The following is a 22,095-nucleotide window of genomic DNA, read 5'->3' on the forward strand; positions in this document are numbered from 1 at the left end:
GGGGGTTGGGGTGCCGCACTCTGTCACACACAGAGCCGCAGGGCAATCAGGGGGTTGGGGAGCTCCCCCCTATCAGGCACAGAGCAGGCTGATCAGGGGGTTGGGGTGCCTTCCCCTGTCACGAACAGTGCAGGGCGGATAGGGAGGTTTTGGCCCCGCCCCCTGACACACACAGAGCCGCAGGGAGATCAGGGGGTTTGGGCGCTGCCCCCTGTCATGCTGATCCCAGTGCCGGGAGGCCTCGCGGCTCTGCTGATCCCGGTGCTGGGAGGCATATTACCCTTTTACTATATAGGATAGAGGCCTGGTGCATGGGTAGGGGCTGGCTGGTTTTCCCTGAAGGATGTCCTGGATCAGGGTGGGGGTCCCCACTGGGGTGCCTGGCCAGCCTGGATGAGGGGATGATGGCTGTTTGCAGCTGGTCACACCCCCTTCAGGGTGGGGGTCCCCACTGGGGTGCCTGGCCAGTCTGGGTGAGGGGCTGAGGGCTGTTTTCAGGCTGGTGGGTGACTGAAGTTCCCAACCACTCCTTTTTTTTTTTTTCTTTTTTATTCTGGGCCAAGGCCTCTGCTGCTGAAAGCAGGTATCTGGTTTGTTTCGGTTCTATAATCGAAACACTGTATCATCTCCAGCTCTGAGATCCCGGCCGGCTGAAAGCTGGTTTCTGGGGTTTTGTTTAGCTTCTATATTGTTACAATGTTTCAAACTGCCAGCTCAGAGGCCGGCAAGGCAGGCGGGGAACGTTGGAGTCCTCCTTCACTGAAGCAAGCAAGCCTCATGTTCGCTTCCAGTTGCCTGGCTGCCGGCCGCCATCTTGGCTGGCAGTTAATTTGCATATTTCCCTGATTAGCCAATGGGAAGGGTAGCGGTTGTACGCTAATTACCATGTTTCTCTTTTATTAGATAGGATATGTTTTACATGTAACACATTTTAAATTTACTTTTAAAAGATTGCATTTTTCACCTGGCCGTCGTGGCTCGGTAGTTGAGCATCAACCTATGAACCAGGAGGTCATGGTTCGATTCTGGTCAGGTCACAGGCCCGGGTTGCGGGCTCAATCCCCAGTGTGGGGCATGCAGGAGGCAGCTGATCAATGATTCTCCTTCATCACTGATGTTTTTCTCTCTCTCTCTCTCTCTCCTTCCTCTCTGAAATCAATAAAAAATATATATTTTTTAAAAAGACTGCATTTTTGCTGTAACCGGTTTGGCTCAGTGGATAGAGCGTCGGCCTGTGGATTGAAGGGTCCCAGGTTCGATTCCGGTCAAGGGCATGTAACTTAAGACTCTATAATCCAGCTTCTAACAATATCCACTCTATTGCTTAGAAGCCCTATATATCATTAAAAACCTCTAATACCTTCAGTCACTTTACAAAATGACTTTTCCACTTTTAATCTAAATCTAGTTTTCTATGATGGCACTACATTCCTCAAAGGCCTCTCAATGAAGAATGTTAATCCTTGATGAAAATCCCCCTTATCTGGGAACAAGAAGGAAAATTTTCTTGAATATTGCCAGTTCTAGATCAAGAACCTCTCAAGTTCACATATCTATACAACCTGCCAGATGCTTTCCCATCCTGATTGTATTTACAAGGTTCCAAACATTCCCCAGGGAGTAAGACAAGCCAGCTCTATACCCCCAATATTGTCTCCTCTACCCTAAATCCTACTATAATACAAGATAAACCAACTTAACACTTCAACTACAAAACAGGAAGAGTAATAATACCCAGAGTTGAGTGGTCCAGTAACTACATCAGTTCTTCCACGACCTCATCTAGAACTGCTTCTACTAGAAAATAACTGATTTATACATTTTACTTCCTGGTCACAACTTCCTCCTGGCTTTTACCTCACTCCCTTGCTTCCACTTATGTCTATTCTTTGGGCCTTCCATTTGCTGCCACCTGGTTACTTTCTAGGTTATCTTATATAATCTAGACCAGCGGTCGCCAACCTTTCGGACCTCATGGACCACCAGTGGTCCACGGACCACCGGTTGGCGACCACTGGCCTAGACTATAAAGTGAAAAACTTGCATGATACTCACCCTCAATTTCCTAGTTCCCGTATCTTCTGCCACATCTACCCCATTGAAACCCAACCTGGGACATTCTGTCTACTCTTTCCTGGTCAAAGATAAAAACACATCACATAACTGTGTAGAAAGGTGCCAGTACAAATTTAGTTTCTGATCCCAGCAGCGCTGTCAAAACCAGTCATCACTATGGCAGGTGTTTCAGCTACACCACTCTCCTATTCCCCACTTCCAACCATGGAACTCTCAGTCAAAATCTTTGCTTCCTTACTTCACAGAGGAAAACAGGTTTTTAAGCAAAAATTCCTCCAACTTATCTCCCTCTGCATCTCTAAATTTATCATTATGGCATCCATCCTAACTTATATTCTTTGCTCTGAAATGCCAGACAACTGTATAGAGAAGATCCTGCCTCCCAAAAGATTGTTTTTCCTTTAAATAACATCTTTCCTTTTCTCCACTAACTTCTTTCTACCCACACATACATTCTATTCATGTCTTACTTAAAAAAGAAAAAAACCTACCCCCAGCTAAAATGATAAACTTTCTCTAGTGTTTTCCAAACTATTTCCATATCTCCCACTTTCTTTCAGTGACAAATACCCTAAGAGGGGGAAAAAAAGATATTTATCGTCATTCTGTGCACTTCCAATGCTCATTTCCTCTCTAATCCATTACCATCTGGCTTTCACTCAAACAGGTCTTGCTAAGAATATTGATCCTCTACTTGTTAAATCCAAAAACCTTTTTTTTTTCAGTCCTTACTCCAAAAATCTTTAATACAGTCAACACGGTTGAGTGTTTATAACTGGTTTTTCTTTAGCTTCCAGAGAACTAATCCTTTCTGCTTCTCCTCTTTCCTTTCACTATTCATTCTGCTTCTTTTTATAGGGACCCTAATTTTCCTCTGCCATCTTGTCTTAGCTAAAACTGAATCCAGAACTGTGGAGACTACCTCTAATACATAGACTGAATAGAAGGTGAATGCTGTGTGATCGGTTTCATTTGCAAGGGCATAAGACAACTAACTCCATGTAATATTGTTAAAGTTACTATTACAAGCATTCATTTGTCATTTAAAAAATTAGTATGGTATAATGTCTTATTTGATTTCATTCTTTAGGTGATTAGGTAGATGGTACATGAATAACTAGAAAAGAAGATATTTGATGCCAGAAGATCAAATTTTAAGGTACAGATCTACCACCTCCTAGCTACATAAAATTGATTGGGTCTTCCAGCTTCACCTTCTTCCTGTGATTCATTCATTCAGTCAGTTATCAATCAGTCACTCAACAAACTTTACAAAATGACTATTATGTTCTAGGTACTATATTGGGTGCAGGAAATAGGTACAAATCCAAGCCCATCAATCTCTAGAACTTCCAGCTTCTGGCAACTAGGACCTCTGAGGCAAGGGCTGCAACGTGGGGAATAAAGGAAAATAGAAGTTTACATATTCTATCAAAGGTAAACCAGGGGACCAAGACCAGCAAGACCCAGGCCTGAAACACCAACATTCTTCAGAGAAAGTTTCATTCTTCCCCAGCAAACAGAGAGAAGCTAAGAACAGAATCCTCAAGCAAAACTAAATACTGAGTAATATCAATTACTAAGACATGTTGTTGTTGATGGCTCATCCAGGAAGCATAGCAAATGCCAAGAGGCCATTGCAGGCAACAGTTAAAGGGCTCATCCACCAAAGTATTATATGCCAAAACAAACCCTCAAAAGTTGGCTGATAAAAATATACACATAATCTGAATAATTTCATAATAGCAGAAGCCAAATACACACACACGCACACACACACACACATTCTCTCTCAAAAAGTTAGCAAACATGTGCTAACTTTAAATAAACATATTTATTCTTATATAAATATTTATATATTTCTTTATTCCTGTATAAATAATACTTATTCTCATATTACAATGATCACTATAATGCCACATTTCTAAAAATACTAGTCAATACAAAAAACACTGTTACACCAAGGTTTTCCACAAAACTTAACATGACTGTCATTTTCCAGTAAAAATTAACACGTGAATTCCATTACTGCATTGATTTGCACTAGAAGTACAGACGCACAAGACAAAAAATATAACTTGTGCCTTTAAAGGAATCAGAGAGAAGATGAGTAGTTTTCTTTAGTACTCAAATTCCAATTGTTAGCACACATAATAAAACAAATTTACCAAGTAGTTTTGGAGGAGAAAAAACCCTGGTAATCTAAATTTTAACTTTACATTTTGAAAGACAATTCTGCTTTAAAGAGAATCCTTTAGTTAGCATAATTAAAACACTGATAAAGACTTGAAAGTATTGTGTTATACATTAATTTTGCTTTTAACAAGGTCAATGAAAAAAGCACCGTGCATTAAAAAAAAAGGCACTGTGTAGGAAAATGTTGTGTACAGAAAAATAAAAATACTGGCACAACTATTTCTGAGACTACTATTCAATCGCTAAAATGGAGCTAAGAATAAGAAGCATGCTGGTTAAGTACAGAGGTGCTGGAATAAACTTTTCTATATTCAACCTAAGCTCCAGAACTTACTCATTTTTACTAGTATCATCAACAAAGTGGGGTCTATTTTCTCACATGGTTTATGTAGAGTACAAAAATGAACACCTGTACATACTCAGAATAATGCCTGACATAGTAAAAGCCCAATAAATGTTAGTAGTTGTTTTTTTAAAAAGCACTTTATAGCCCTAGCTGGTTTGGCTCAGTGGATAGAGCATTAGCCTGCGGACTGAAGGGTCCTGGGTTCGAATCCGGTCAAGGGCACATGCCCGGGTTGTGGGCTCAATCCCCAGTGTGGGGTGCGCAGGAGGCAACCGATCAATGATTTTCTCTCATCATTGATGTTTCTATCTCTCTCTTCCTCTCCCTTACTCTCTAAAATCAATAAAAATATATTATAAATAAATAATAGCACGTTATACATATCATCTACTTTAGTTCCTAGAACAACCCTTTGAGGTAAGATGGAACAAACTTTAAATAATTGAATTGACACACCTAATTAGGGGCAATGAAAGATTCAAATTCAGGTTTTACTGTCACTAAATTCAGGCTCTTTCTATTTCAAGATGCCTCCAATAAAAATGTATAGGCAGTAATCTACCCTGGCACAAGATTACCTATATGACTACTTCCAATACTATGGGTACACTACACACACACCTATGAATCTACTCATCTACTACTCTTCAATGCTACTACTCTAATCCAAGCCCCATTATCTCTTACCTAAACTTACTGCCATAGCTTCCTAACTAAGCTGCAAACACTGACATTTGGGAGGCCCCCAATGAAAAGGTTGGCTCACCTAGAAATGACACAACACTGAGGCCCACTGATGAGTAAGTCAAAAACACACAAGCATAACTCATAGAATATAAGTAGGCAGAGCAGGAATAAACCGCCCCCCACCAAAAAACAAACCAAAAAAAACCACTTCCAACATTAAAGAAAACACACACACACACACACACACACACACACACACACACCACTTAGGAGGAAAGTTAATGCAAGGAGTAGAAAAACAAAAACAAAAATCTACAGTTGGCCCTAGCCAGTTTGGCTCAGTGGATAGAGTGTCAGCCTCGAACTGAAGGGTCCCAGGTTCATTCAATTCTGATCAAGGGCACATACTGCAGTTGCAGGTTCCTGGTCTGGACTTGTGCAGGAGGCAACCAACCAATGTCTCTCTCTCACTGCTGTTTCTCTCTCTGTCTCTCCCCCTTCCTCCCACTCTTTCTAAAAATCAATGGGAAAAGATCTTAGGTTGAGAATTAACAACAATAACAAAAATCTACAGTTGCCTCAAGTTCCAGACAGTGTAGGCCCCCTACAGTCTGACCCTCCCACTGACAGCAACTATAAACTTAGAACAAAATGCAAAAAAATAAAAAGTACCTGAGCATTCTGAATTAAAAAACAAATAGGGATGTAGAGGAAGTTAAAATTTGGAGAAGCAACCTGTACAGATGAGTTTCCCCGTTTTTTTCTTTTTGCAGTTTTGCTCGGAGGCAGAACCACAGTTGTGGAAAGGCATCATGGCTTAGGTGCTAAAACCCCACTATAAGTCATGCTATTTCTAGCCACACAAAGCATAGAATGGCACCTGGGAAAGCCAGAAAGTGAGGGGAAATCTCTAACCCTCGAACAATGCATGTGTAGATCTTACACAAAACAGATTATAAAGGACTAAGAAATTAAGCTTAGATTTGAACCACTGAACAGTGTATGAAACAGTATTTGCAATCTAAATCTGAGTCGACTGCTTCTAAAACAAAATATTCTCCAGAGGACCATAGCACAACACTCAGAAGATCCAGGATAAAATCCAAAATTACTACAAATACAAAATACTATGAAATATAAATCATTCTCCAGGGAAAATGCAACCAAGAGATGCCAATTTCAAGATGACTCAGATTACAGTTATCATATAAGAATTTTAAAGCAGTTATTATTGCTGTTGTAGGAAGTAAAGCAAAATTACCTTGAAATTAATAAAATGGCAGGGAATCTCAGCAGAGAAATATAAACAAACAAACAAAAAAGATAGAAATTTTGGAATGAAAAAAAAAATCCAATGATTGGGATCCACAGCACAATGAAGATGACAGGGAAAAGAACCAGTAAATTAATTTTTTTTAATTTTTTTATTGACTGATTTTAGAGAGAGAGGAAGAGAGAGAGATTTGTTGTTCTATTTATTTATGCATTCATTGGCTGACCTTATATGTGCCCTGATCAGGGACTGAACCCCAAACGTTGGCATCCTGGGATGACATTCTAACCAACTAAGCTACCGGGCCAGGGTGAGAGAGCCAGTGAATTAAATTGATTTTTTTTTAATTTATCCATTCTAAAGAACAGAAAAGGATTGAAAATTAAATAAGCAAACAAATGGACTTTTTAAAATTTTTAAAGATCTAAAAAATACATGTCATTTGAGGTTCAAAGGAAACAAAAAAAAAAAAAGGAGACTAAAACAGGAAAACAAATTTGAAGAAATAATGTCCATAACTTTTCAAAGGGATGAAGTAAATTTATAAATTCAACCTCAGTAAGGCTAAAACAGAATAAATTCAAAGAAAATCACACCTACACACAGCATAATAACATGTCTAAAAATCAAAAATAGTTATTGAAAGCAGCCTCAGAAAACCAATATATTACATACAGAGAAACAATGATTCAAATAACTACAGGTTTTGCAGCAGAAACCATAGTTGTCAGGATAAAATGGAACAACATCTTAAAAGGCTGAGAGAAAATAACTCAGCCAAAAATTCTATATCCAAAATATATACCTATATATTGCAGGAATAAAGGCAAAATAAAAGACATTTCAGATGAAAAGTAAGATAAGAGAATTTATTAACAGCTGATCTACACTTTAAGAAAATGGTAAAAGGAAGTTCCTTAGGCGAAAACATTTATTTTGTTTCGTGTGTTTTTTTTCTTTTGCGGGGGGGGGGGGGGGGGGGGGATTGAAACATTTAATAAAGAGAAACTTTTCAGGAATGAGGAGAGCATAGGGGGTGATAAATAAAAATAAATTTTCCTCTGAAGTTTTTAAAAATATGTGTCACTAAACCAAAAATTGTAACATTGTCAGGGTTTTCAATGAATGTATATATAATACATATAACATCAAGGTTGGTTACAAAGTTCTACACATATGACACTAATGTTATATATACATACCTAACTTTTCACTATTTATTACCATCTTAGAGGAAGCAAAAAATAATATAAAGAGAAATAATCTAAAAAATGGAAATTTCAAAAAGGGCACTGAAAAAATTTTTTTTAATCAAATCATCCATAAAAACACAGAAAAGGATGAAAAGAGAAACTACAACAGCAACAACAAAAAACAACCAGAAAACCATACCATGGCAAAAAAAACAACCATATCATACCAAGAAAGAAATACTTAAAGGATTCAGACAAGTTGTAAGTAAACAGATAGAAAGAGATATGCCATGCAAAAAAAATAAGGCTGGAATGGCTATATTGATATTAAATAAAATAGACCTGAGGACAAAGAGCACCACCAGAGATAAAGAGGGAGTATTTCATAATAAGAGAACCTCAAAATTTAGGAAGCAAGAAATTGAGAGGGAGATAACTCTATAATCACAGCAGATTTTAACATCCCTTACTCAGTAACTAATAGACCAACACAAAAACAAGTATCAGTAAAGACACAGAAGATCAGAATAATACTATGAACCAACTTAAGTGACATTTCCTAGAATACTATATCCAACAATGGAAGAGTATACAAATTTTAAATGCACACAGTACATTAGCAAGATAAATATATTGGACCACAAAACAAGTCAATAAATTTAAAAGAAATAAGATTACAGATTCACAAAAGAATTAAATTTGAAATTTTAAAAGTATTATCTAAGAAAATCCCAACTAAATAAAATTTAACACATTTCTAAATAATGTATAGTTCAAATAAGAAATCATAAGAGAAATTAGAAAGCATCTGTACTGAATAACAAAAATATAAAATATCAAACTTTGCAGGACATAGCAAAAACACTGTTAGAGGAATGCTTACACTAGGGGAAAAATGTTACATTAGAAAAAAAGGTCTAAAGTCAATGACCAAAGGTTCCACCAATAGAAGCTAGAAAATAAAAGGTATAGTAAACCAGAAAGAAAGAAAGGAAATAGTAAACAAATGAGGTAAAAGCAGAAATTAGTAAAATAGAATACAGAGACATTTAACAAAGCCAAATGATGGTTCTTTGAAAAGATCAACAAAATTGAAAAATATTATAGCTAGACTATCAAAGAAAAAATTGAGAAAGCAAATCTCGAAGTGAAAAGGGGGTTATCATCAGACCTACACACATTAAAATGATAATAAGAGATTAAGAACTTGATGCCAACAAATTCAATAACTTAATTTTTTACCTTTAGGCATCTTTTGTTAAGAAACCTACTGAAAATATCTCCCACTACAGTTGGGGAATAAACTAAAAACAGAGAAAGATTAGAGTTCAAGAAATAGAGACTCCACTTTCTTGATGAAGGACAGTCTCGGTATGACAGCTGTGCATCAGGCCTACAGAACAAACAGTACAGACAGAAACAGGAGGATGGAGGGCCTAGGAAGAATGTCTTCGAAGAACAAAATAAAAGAGCTAATAATTATTTGATGCATTTGACCATGCAAAAATATAGCTGAAGAGCAAATTTTGAAAAATTACCAGAGGCTATGCACAGAATTAACAATAGATATATAGAAAAATAAAGACTTAAAATTAGGCAACTCCATGAAAAATTTAAAAAGTTATACACATTACCCTGACGCAGTTGTGAACAGTACTTTCACAGTCATAAAATGTAAATACTAATTTCCAATTTAACTAAAGATTAGATGTTTTTCATACATTTAATCCTCACAATAATACTATGAGGTAAGGACCTGTACTATCCTTACTTTATAGATGAGGAAGCTATGACATAGAGAGGTTAAGTAATTGGCTCAAGGTTATAGGGCTTACAAGTGAGGAGCCAAGATTTGAACCCAAGAGATGAGACTACGAAGATCATGATCTGGGAAGGGAAAGCAGGACATGTAAGAAACAAAAGTAAAATTAATAAACCAACAAGTAGCTGAATATACATATATGTTAAAAATAGAGTTAAAGCAGTTTAAAGGTACGGTCTTTTGAGGAGAAAGATTTGGAGGACAATGGGGATGGAAAAGGGAACTGCTATTTCTCATTACTTATCTTTTGGTACTCTAACTTTTTAAACTGTATATCTGCATTAATTTGCTTTTTTTAAAAATATGCTGGTGAAAGAAAACTTGTCCACAAGCTGAATTCAGCCCACTCAATTACTGCTGAGTTGTGGGTTCTGGATAACCAGCTAGGTCCACTTATTAGCTACGTGATTACCAGACTCATGCTATACCATCCATACATACTCTTCATGTCTGGCATCACTATGAATAAAAGAAAGTTAACTATAATAAAAGTTCTCTTTCCTGGGATCTTTGATAAATTTTAACTCAACTGATAAATTTAGAATAAAATAAAATTTGCCCTCCAAGCTTCACTGCATAACCTTAAGCAGATTCTCCCTTGGACAATCTGCTATAAAATTAAAAGGCTGCAGAAAATGACCACTAACTACTTCTACAACATCTGGAAACAGTTTTTCCTTCTTTCCATAGGTAGACCAAATAACCTAACCATGGTTAAATATTTTGCAATTGCAAGTGACCAAGCAAGTGAGGAATTATGCAAAAGTACCAGAACTCACCAAAACAGATTCCTTGGCACTACACTAAAAGCAAAATACATATCCTAATACTGGACATCAAGAATATCAACTCTGTAGGACCCGGATCAAGGCAAGATGGTGGGCTTGCCATGAGCTGCTGAAAAGGGATGAAAATAGATATGCCTAGAAGCAAATTTTAAAAGCATTTAATAGCATTTTCTCTTCAAATCTTTTTCCATACCGCCTGATAAACATCTTGATTCACCATGGCAGTAACAGCAGTGAAATGGGCAATATCAAACAGAACTATCTTGAAACATTTATTTCCAATTCAAAATGAAACTTTATATTGTGTCTGTCATAAACCCACATATTCTTCTCTTCCAGATTGCTATAATTGCAAAATAGAGCTTGCTTTGACATCTGATGGTAGGGGAATAGTTTACTATAATCTTTCTGTGGACATTCCACATGAACACATAAAACCTATCCCTGGTCAGATCATGTGCGTGATTATGAAGAAACACAGTATCAAGTAATAAAAACCAGATTAGATGAACAGTTTGAGCAAGGACCCATAATAGAACTTAGCAAAATGTTCTTTACTACTAAGCACCATTGGTATCTCCGTGGCAGTATCATAGATGTCTGAGAAACTGAATCCTCCAAAAGACAGATCATATTGAGGTTTTCAGTAATCAAAGAGAAATGCTATCCTGTGACTCATTTGCCATTTGGGAAAATGCAATCAGGTATATCACTACTATGTTATACAGTAAAATAATAATAAAATGTCTTTTCATCTTTAAAAAAAAGAGTATCAACACTGTATAAGACAGACAAGACATAGTTACTTTTACATAATAGAAATCTAGGAAACTTCACTTTATAAACATAATATACCAGTAACCTCATGCACACTCTTGAAATCATTTGGAAAAGGCATTTATTTATTTCTTCAATAGTATTATTTACTAGGCTCCTTTAATGGGCTGGCAACTATACTAAACACTATTATAAGATCTAAGCCCTATTTCCCACTGAGTTTACAAAATACCAAGGAATAAGGACTATGATAGGGATAAGTGTACAGTGTTAAAAGAACACGGAACTTGGTACTAAAGGGTGGGAAATGGCGGTGGAGAGGCAGGAGAGGAAAAGAACATCTAAGTAGACCTAAATAAAGAATAGATATTAGTACTGGAGAAACGAGAAAATGGGAATACTCTGTTCAAAAGCCAGAAGGCAAGAGAGATCATGGTTTGAAGTGGTGGATGGAGAAGGATTAGACAAGAGAACAAAAAGTATTATAGTTCAAAAGAAAAAGAAAAGTATTTATAGCACCCTGCCTGGTGTGGCTCAGGTGGTTGGACATCATTCAGTGCAACAAAAGGTTCCAGGTTCTATTCTGGTCAGGGCACATGCCTGGGTTTTGGGGGCTCAATCTCTGGCAGGATGGGTGCAGGAGGCAGTCAATCAATGTTTTGCTCTCACATCAATGTTTCTCTCTCACCCTTCCTCTTCCTCGAAAAAAATTAACTAAAAAAAGTATGTATAGCTCATGTGCAGTGCAATAACAAATCAAGCAGTGATGAGGTAAGCAGAGGCTCATTTGTTTTCTAAAGGTTACAAACAAAAACTTAAAAGGGTCTCAAGTATTATTTCATATCCCTCCCCATTTTGAGGAAACCACAAAAAAAGTCATGCTGATATAAATGTAAGTCCCACCCAAGTGAGAACAAATATTCTATAAAAACATTTGTCCTATAAAAACACTCACTATTGGATTTCTTCTGTCCAACATCCAACAGGCTACAAGTCTTTAGAGCCTCAAAATTAGTAATGGGGTAAAGCCATTCAGTTTATTTCCTTAGTCTCAAAGCCTCTGCCAAACAGCACAATTTCTTTACATGGTGTAATGGGTAATTCTGGAGAAACATCATAGACAATCTAAACCAGAGCACATTTCTAAACTTTCAAAATGTTAATTATTCATGTTCAAACAAATCCTAAAAGCAAGCAAGTCAAAACCTTGAAATAATCTGATAGTAAGTCTTAAGAGTACTGCAACATTTCCCAACTTGCACTTGGAATGTCTTTAACAAGAATTTTACCCACACATTAATTTCAGCTAAGTTATCAAACTTTTGAAGAAACCATAACAACATGGCATGAAAACATAGACATAGGATGACTTACAATCACATGGTAGATAGTCTAGTCTTAATTACAATGTCTTGTCAGTAAATTTACATTTAATACATGTAAGCAGAGTGTATTCCATAGTTATTTAAACTTAAGATTAAATGTGCTCATATATCTAAAGCATTTAGTAGAGTTCTCAGCATATTCCTGACATAATGCAACGTCATTATTGTTCTATTACTTCTACACTAGTATTGATAAAATATATTATTTATTCCATCAACCTGCTTCATTTTCTTTAAATCACTTATCTACCTCTCCTCCACCAAAGTATGTGACATGAGACAAGAACTTAACTGTCTTGTTCACCAGTACCTAGAACTTGGCATACAGAGATACTTCATAAATTATTATATATGAAGTGAACAAATTAGTCAGAGGACCTTTGCGCCATAGTTAATGATATCTAAAACCTTACTTATGCATAAATCTGACAAGAGGCACTCAAAACATAAAATAAGCATATAAACTATCTATAATGTTGTATTTTCATGATATAATGCCAATGTATTTACTTGTTAGTACACAAATATTATACCATTACTACATCTTGTACTGCTCAAATATGCCTAAGTGATGGTTAGCATTTGATTCAGCATCATTCGCGTGAACTAATGTAGTATATTTATCCATATAATTTTTTTTAATGAGCTGAACTCAATGACATACTTACAATTAATACCACTACACACACAGAAATAGCCAGAGAAACTTTAATCTGGGGTCCATTCCAAAACAAATTACCCTGGCAACACAAGTTAACATAATACTAGTCTTCAAACTTTGGAAGCTTAGTATAAAACACGTCTGGAGTGTGAATTTCCTCAACTACAGTTTTTTAAACCTATTTTAAAGATGAAATAAAAATCAGACATTCACAGAACCCTGTAACACCTGTGAGAAAGAACACCAGTTTAGAAGTAGAAAGACACACAAAAAAGATAATTCAGTGTAACAAGTTCTCTAATATGGTGATTCTCAATTTTTCCTCTATCTTGACCTTGATGACAGATGCCTCCCTCTTCCAATTACAGTTTCGTAGTTTTTACATTAAAGAATAGGATTTTTGGAGGCAGACAACCTAGAAGGGTGTGGTACAGAACTTTAAATGAGAAATAAACAGGAAAAACCCCCACAGGAATGTAAGAGAGAATACATTATGGTTTAAGAATAAGGATGTCCTGCTGGACTCCATCAGTTAGTGCATAAAAATTAAGGGGGGGGGGGGCAGAACTGCTAAGATATGGCACTGTACAAAAAAAAAAGATATGGCACTGTACAGTATAGGAAGGTCAATTCAAGGAATATGTATGTTTAGAACAGAAATTTATACCTCAAAAATCCAGTAAACCTACCAGAATGGCTAAAATTAAAAATACTGACTATATCAAAATTTTGGAAAGGTGGTAAAGCAACCAAAACTTTCATTCAGTATTGGTGGAAGTGAAAATGATACTACTTTGGGGAAAAGTCTAGTGGTTTCTCATAAAATTAAATATACACTTACCCTATTGCCCAGTAATTCTACCCAAGAGAAATAAAAAACATGTCCACAAAAAATTTGAATAAGAATATTCCTAACAGTTTTATCCAAAATAGCCAAAAACGTGAAACAATCCAACTGTCTATCAACAGAGCAATGGATAAACAAATTGTAGTATAGTTATACAACTTATACAATAAAATACAGTACTATTCAGCAATAAAAAGAGATAAGCTACTGATATACACAATAACATGGATCAATCTCCAAAACTTCATGCAGGGTGAAACAAACTTTGCAGACAATATGGTGTATGATTCTAGTATATACAAAACTAATTTGAAGTGTGGGGGTGGGGGGGAACAGAATAAAGATCATGTGAGGGGTAGAAATTGAAAGGGAGGGGTCATGAGGGAACATTCCAGATGACAGTAATGTTCTATATGGGGGAATCGGTAAACTTTTTCTGTAAGGGGCAGAATAACAATACAGATTTGGCTTGGTGGACTCTGGCTCAAATACTCATTCCTGCCATTGTAAATGAGTGGGTATGGCTGTGTAAAACTTTATTTACAAAAACAAAAGTTGGAACTTAGTTTGCTAATACCTTCTCTATATTTTGGAAGTCGTTTGGGTTATCCAGGTGTATACATGTGTCAAACTTATCCAACTGGCCATGTAAGATTTATGCATTTCATTTTATGTCAATTTTACCATAAAGAAAAAGAACCATAAAGAAATATTAAACTCTAGCCTAGTTGAGCATTAAGTTTACAGTGAGGTACACTTATACCTGCAACTTACTTTGAAACATCAAAAAATAAGAGGAATTGACAGATACACAGTAACACAACTATACAAACTGTTAGTAACTGTAGACCCTTCTTGGTAAGTGTATAATTCTTTCAACTTTTCTATATACTTGAAAGATTTAATATTAAACGTAGGGGAAGGAGGAATTCAATAAGAGGTCAGTAATATGAATCATGCAGTGCAAATGAAAGATACACTGGAGGATGGTCAGATGCCATAGAAAGCGTCAAATTTAAAAAGCACAATATAAGTTCACCAAGAAAAGGAAAGTCAAATAAGAGTAGAAAGTTTCTTCATATCAGGAATAAGAAAAGAGTTTCAAGGAAAAAGTTCAAAGTGTCAGTATAACAATAACAAAGCAAAACAAAAGCTGAAAAGTATCTATTATATTAAGCATTAAGCACTGATATGTGGTAAGAATATAAACCAGATAAAGAATATTGATAAATTCAAAGGAGACAAATAAGTGAAAATCAAAGGAACTGCGCTGTGCCAAGAAAAGGCAGTAACTATAGAGCAAAAGGCAGTAAAAGGCTGCAATAGTTTTTTAAAATGGAAAAGAAAATTACTGTCCCTTAAAAATCAACATTTATTATTTCATCCAGAGCATGTTCTATTGGGCAAGGCAGTCCACCATGGCCCTGAGTGTCCCTGCACATTTTTGTTGAGTGTGACAGTCTGCAAAGCTTATCCATTTCCTGCTACTGAGTGGATTATTGTAACAAGTCACCTCCGCAAAAAGGTTACACATCTAACTGCCCTCCCAGGGAAAGGTGAACTAATTTGTTGTTTGCTACAATGTTTTTTGCTTGCTAGACCCTTGCTCCTGAGTTCTTCAGATGTGATCCATTCGTGCATCCATTTAGACCCATCACCCTCATAGGTCCTGGTGACAAGGAAAACCTACACAAATAGGCTGATGATCATGCAGCTTGCTGTGCTATGAGTAATAATGTCATTTATTTCTGACGTGGATAGTCTCCTGTTTTCTGCCAACAACCAAGAAACTTTAACCTACTAACTTATTAGCTTGTAAATACAGTAAAATAAAATCTTAAGATTTTTCAGTCTTGATATGAACAAAGAACAAGTTGATATTCAGGTTGCTAAATAAGAGACACAAAAATGGTCATCAGCAAAAATTGAAATTTTTTTTAATTTTTATTAAATCTTTATTGTTCAGATTATTACAGTTGTTCCTCTTCCCCCCCCCCCCCATAGCTCCCCTCCACTCGGTTCCCACCCCACCCTCTGCCCTTACCCCTCCCCCCCGTCCCATCCATAGGTGTACGATTTTTGTCTAGTCTCTTCCCCCACCCCACACCCCTTTCCCCCCCAGGAATAGTCAGTCCACTCCCTTTCTATGCCCCTGATTCTATTATATTCAGCAGTTTATTCTGTTCATTCGATTATTTATTCACTTGATTTTTAGATTCACTTGTTGATAGATGTGTATTTGTTGTTCATAATTTGTATCTTTACCTTTTTCTTCTTCTTCCTCTTCTTAAAGGATACCTTTGAGCATTTCATATAATACTGGTTTGGTGGTGATGAACTCCTTTAGCTTTTTCTTATCTATGAGGCTCTTTATCTGACCTTCAATTCTGAATGACAGCCTTGCTGGGTAGAGTAATCTTGGTTGTAGGTTCTTGCTATTCATCACTTTGAATATTTCTTGCCACTCCCTTCTGGCCTGCATAGTTTCTGTTGAGAAATCAGCTGACAGTCGTATGGGTATTCCCTTGTAGGTAACTGACTGTTTTTCTCTTGCTACTTTTAAGATTCTCTCTTTGTCTTTTGCTCTTGGCATTTTAATTATGATGTGTCTTGGTGTGGTCCTCTTTGGATTCCTTTTGTTTAGGGTTCTCTGTGCTTCCTGGACTTGTAAGTCTATTTCTTTCACCAGGTAGGGGAAGTTTTCTGTCATTATTTCTTCAAATAGGTTTTCAATATCTTGCTCTCTCTCTTCTTCTGGCACCCCTATAATTTGGATGTTGGTATGCTTGAAGTTGTTCCAGAGGCTCCTTACACTATCTTCATATTTTTGGATTCTTTTTTCTTTTTGTTTTTCTGGTTGGGTGTTTTTTGCTCCTTCGTATTTCAAATCTTTGACTTGATTCTTGCGATCCTCTAGTTTGCTGTTGGAACTCTGTATAATATTCATTATTTCAGTCAGTGTATGCTTAATTTCTAGTTGGTCCTTTTTCATAACCTCGAGGGTCTCACTAAATTTATCGGCGGTTTCTAGGAAATTCTTGAAAAACCTTATAACCGTGGTTTTGAACTCTATATCCAGTAGCTTGCTTTCCTCCATTTCTGTCATTTGTGACCTGTTTCTTTGTCCCCGCATTTTTTATGCTTCCCTGTGTTGACAGAGTGGCTTTCTGTGCTAGGTGTCCTATAGGGCCCAGTGGCTCAGCCTCCCCAATTACCTGAGGTGGACACTCTTGGTGCACCCCTTTGTGGGCTTTGTGCACAGTCTTGTTGTAGTTAAGCCTTGATTGTTGTAGGTATCACTGGGAGGAATTTACTCCAGGCCAATTGGCTGTGAGAATCAGCTGTGTCTACAGTGGGAGAACTTCTGTGCTGGAGACACCCTTAGGGGTAAGACTTGCTTCAGTGGGGCTTTGGTGCTCACTGAGTCTGCCCCCTGAGTGTGTCCCTTATGGATCTGAGGAGTTGTAATCTGGATGGTCCCACTCTGACCACTAGGTACACTGGCTCTTGAATGTCTAAGGAGGTGCTAATTTAGCCTCTGCCTGAGGCTACCCAGCAGGAGCTTTGGAGAGATCTGCAGATTCCTCTTCTTTGTCTGGGGTTTGATGGTGCCCAGATGAAGCCCAGCTGTGAAGCGATGCAAGCTGCTGTGGGGCCTTGGGCCTTCTTTTGGATGTTCTGGGTCTCTCTGACCCAGCTGCAGTTTGTTAGGTAATTTTAGATTGCAAAGGGCCAGGCCATTCACATGCAAAAGCCTCTGCGAACAATTTGGGTGGGGTGGGGTCTCAGGGAATCAACAGGACAGAGCAAACAGCTATGGCTGATCCTCAGCCCTGCCCTAAGAGGCCCCGGGTCCCAGTGTCCCGCGGTAATCGCTGCAAGCACCTCTGAGAGAAAGCCGCCCTCGAGTTCCGACGGATGCCAGACAGTCCAGTTTCTCCCCATATGTCCCCAGAGACTCGCCCAGAACTGGAGTTCAGAGCAGTCGGGAGCTTGTGTCTCCCTCCCGATTGAAAAAGACAACCGCGTCCTCAGTTGCCAGCCCTATCCACGTGTGCCCCCGTACCTCTGCACTTTACTTCCGCACCTCCTCTGAGTCTCAGTGTGCTTTTCTCTTTCCTTCTAGTTGTAGAATTTCCACTCAGCCAGCCTTCCTGTGGTTCTGGGTGATGTCCGTTTTTGTCTTTTAGTTGTACTTTTGAAGTGGTTGTGCGAAGCAGCAATTTCCAGTGTTTACCTATGCCGCCATCTTGGTTTCTCCGAAATATTTTTAATATTTTATAGTTTATTTACTTGACATTATTTATAATATTTATTTTCATGTACCAGTCTCTATACTATGTATATAGTGTAGACATATAGTATATAGAGTACAGTGGGGCTTGACTTACGAGTTCAATTCATTCCGTGACAGAGCTCGTAACTCAAATTACTCGTATGTCAAATCATAAAGTGAACGAGTGAGACACATGATGCTGGACTGATGTTGTGGCGTTCACTGTGACGTTTGCTGCGCCAACTAGCGGTGGGGTATCTGAAGCTGGCTCGTAACCCGAATTTTAGCTCGCAACTCAAAGCAAAAAATCAGCCGAGAGATGGCTCGTATCTCGAAAAACTCATTAGTCGGGACACTTGTAAGTCAAGGCCCCACTGTATATACTATATATAGTAAGTATATTACATTACATAACTCATAATAATCCTAATGAAGCCAAGGGTTCACAAATTGTAAAAAACACATCCTAAATATAAGCCCAGATGACTTTAACACGTTTTTTCAACCATTAATAGTCAACCTCCTTCCCAGCTGATTTATCAAGGGTAACTAATTCTCCAGATAAAAGAGCAAAGTATCTTTATAATATGAACACTTCATTATGTTCATAGAAAACTAACATTTTGGAAATGTTAATATAATCTTAAAATTTTCTTTCAAAAATCTGTGGCCAAGGTTTAGGCTAGGTTAAACAAATCCAAACCATCATACTTCAGAATTTCTCATGGTTTTAAAATGCAAATGTATGTTTTATTATGTTAACATATGTTACAAATCTTCTAAGACTATTTCATCATTCTGAAATACAGTTTGGGAAACTACTGCTACAATATACAGTGCCAATTTAACTTTGACACAGAATACCTTTGAAATCTTAGCAGTTAGCTTGTTACAGGCCCATAATCCTTTAAAATACAGAACATCAAAGTAGAATGTGGCCTAACAGCTTCAAGCCATGTCAACTACTTCATAGTTTGGCAACATTGCTTATTTCCTACTATACAAAACTGAATGTCCCATAACACAATGAAACTACCTATCATACCTGACTTTTTCTGAAATTAGACAGATAACAATCAAGGCTTTTTGTAGCTCTACACTGTTATCCACTGCTTTACTTAACAAAATTCAGACCCATTTAACATTGGAAGGGAAGAGACCATGGGAAAAAGTTTCCACATAAAACTTGTGCATTGGTTAATGGTCGTAAGTCATTTTGATGGTCCTGGGCATCTATGCTAACTCTCCAATATGGAATGCCAAATACCTTACTCCTAAGCATGCTTGCCTGTCTCCAACTTTACAACTTAAATTGTTTATCACTCAAATTTATTCATCTTTCCAGAGTTTAAAAAAAAAAAACTGAGCTAAAGGCAGCCACACAAGTTGTGTTCATCATACGAGCCACAACTACAGATTGGTTCCTAGATAATAGCCTACTGGAAACCAAGTCAGCTGCTTCTCTGGCATACACCTAGTTACAGTTATTGATCAGGCAATTTTTAACAAAACCAGATAAAATTACTACGTAGTAACGGGAATTAAAATCCAAATTTAAACTATGCTAAGATTCTCAACACTTTACCTTCAAGGAAAACAAACAGATGCCCTATCTACTTAAAGTGACTAGTATCTTTAGAACTGATTTTTGCCCTCTACTCTAAGGGAATGCCTCCACCCATTCAAAGTCTAGGTAGGACATATCTCCAGTTTGAAAACAAAACAAAATACACACAATAAAATATGATATTGTCCACTTATTTTGAAAGATGGTGTAGAGGGAACAAAAGCCTTAAAACTGAAAAAGCAAATTTCAATACTTTGATTTTAGAAACTTTTAAAAACTAATAGTTAAGTTTTAACTAGTTGTAACCACTGAAAGCAAATGTGACAATATAATAAATTATTTTAAGGCACAGCTACATCAGTTAAAAATGTTTTGAGTAGTGACTTGTGCATGAGAACATGGTTAATTCTGATAAGCAAAATCCCCAAAGAGAAAGAATTCAAATCAGCTAATGCCATTAAGGAAAACAAATAAGAACAGGAAAGAAACAAGATTACAAAAAAAAACAAAAAAAAAAACACAAGTCCCACTGGCAACAGTACTCATTATTTACCTACTGCATTTTATTTTTGTTAATGTCTGCAAAAATAAGAATGCCTTTTAAAAAAATAAAACCACCAAACCCATATACACTGACAACTTGAAAAATGCCTTACATGTTGGCAGCAATATTTTCCAAACTGTCCTGGAAAAAAAGATAAATTTCCAAAGAATTCAGAATATGGATCTTGGAGGTTTTACAAGATGTAAACCAGATGAAATGGAAGTATCATGAGCTTTTATCTTAGAAAAATGCAAACTTACATACCCTGGGATTTCATCTTTCAGTAGCCTTCATTTTTCTCAAAATGCACTTAATTGAAATTCCGAGTTCACAGCTAACTTTCACATGTGCAAATAGATTTGAAAGGTGAAATCTCCACTAACATATATACATTTGTAAAATGTCACAGAGTACTATTTAACTGCACCATAAGCGTATTAATGTTTTTCTCCATTCTCAGCAAAATAGGTTTAACGAAATAAATTACTATCTCAAAGTTTACAGAATAAGATGCTATTTAGCTGCAACAAAATAGTCCACTATTGCTAGGTCCATTTTTTAAATAGGGTTCACAATAAGAATCTCCAAAGAGCCCTAACTAGTTTGGCTCAGTGGATAGAGCGTTGGCCTGCGGACTCAAGGGTCCCAGGTTCGATTCCGGTCAAGGGCATGTACCTTGGTTGCAGGCACATCCCCAGTAGGGGGTGTGCAGGAGGCAGCTGACCAATGTTTCTCTCTTATCCATGTTTCTAACTCTCTATCCCACTCCCTTCCTCTCTGTAAAAAATCAATAAAACATATTTTTTTAAAAAAAAGAATCTCCAATGATACTACCAGAATACTAAAGGGAAACTATATTCAACAACATGACACTGAAAATGGAACACTTTTCACTCATTTCAACACACAAAGGTTTATAAGGTTCAAATGGAAAACCGTGTACTAAATGAAAAATGTGTTTTCTAACAAGATTAGCATTTTTCTAGTAAAACTCCCTATTTCCCCACCGGCAAACACATACACACATACACACATACATACATACATGATACGGGGATAGAAAAAAAGAATACAGTCACTTTTAATACCAGCAATATGAAAAAGGACAAAATGACAAGGTTAACTAGAGCTCGGAGACCAGAGCCGCATCACCACTGCTCTCCAGCTGCACCGTGTTTAAACCCACCATGTTTTGGCAGGTCCCCATCTGGCCGCGCCCGGTAATGCTGACATCCCCCCCTCCCCGCTCCGCCCCCTCTTCCACTTGTGACGCCGATCACCTTCCCAGCAGGTACGTGAGCTCAGTGCCATTCCAGCAGACAATCCAGGGGAATGGCTCCCAAATGGCTGGGTCAGGAAATGAGGAAACGATCGAGGAAGCGAGAAAATATATCTGAGAGACATGTTCAAATGGAGGGGATGTTGACAGCGGCGCAGAGGGTGGGGACGCGGGGTGGGGAGCTACGCAAGGAGCCGAGTCGGGAGGGCAGGGTCTCCAAGGAGGGCAGAGACAAGCTCCACGGGAGACAGTGAAAGAAGCAGGTCCGGCCAGGAGAGGAAAGGGGAAAAGCCAGCACGTCCCCTCCGGGAATAACCCGAGGGAGGGGAACTCCGGCGGCCGCGGCGGGGAGACAGTCCCCGGGCCACCGGCGGCGCC

At 37.6% G+C, this 22,095-nt stretch overlaps 1 protein-coding gene, 1 long non-coding RNA gene and 1 pseudogene across 3 annotated transcripts in view; 2 read left to right on the forward strand and 1 right to left on the reverse strand.

Moving 5' to 3' along the window:
• Positions 1-10,601, reverse strand: part of NDFIP2 (Nedd4 family interacting protein 2) — a 49,896-nt gene extending 39,295 nt beyond the window's left edge. The window contains exon 1 of the mRNA XM_014453515.2: positions 10,575-10,601. Within this exon, the coding sequence (XP_014309001.2) occupies positions 10,575-10,601 (27 nt within the window). The remainder of the gene's footprint in view (positions 1-10,574) is intronic.
• Positions 10,476-11,019, forward strand: LOC102419575 (annotated as a pseudogene).
• A 10,689-nt stretch (positions 11,020-21,708) lies between these two features.
• The window catches only part of LOC111825400, a 36,778-nt gene continuing 36,391 nt past the window's right edge, over positions 21,709-22,095 (forward strand). For both annotated transcript variants that reach the window (XR_002828561.1, XR_002828560.1), the window contains exon 1: positions 21,709-21,729. This is a non-coding gene — a long non-coding RNA (uncharacterized LOC111825400). The remainder of the gene's footprint in view (positions 21,730-22,095) is intronic.

This window comes from Myotis lucifugus, unplaced genomic scaffold (genome assembly GCF_000147115.1).
Source record: "Myotis lucifugus unplaced genomic scaffold, Myoluc2.0 scaffold_24, whole genome shotgun sequence".
Classification (NCBI taxonomy): domain Eukaryota; kingdom Metazoa; phylum Chordata; class Mammalia; order Chiroptera; family Vespertilionidae; genus Myotis; species Myotis lucifugus.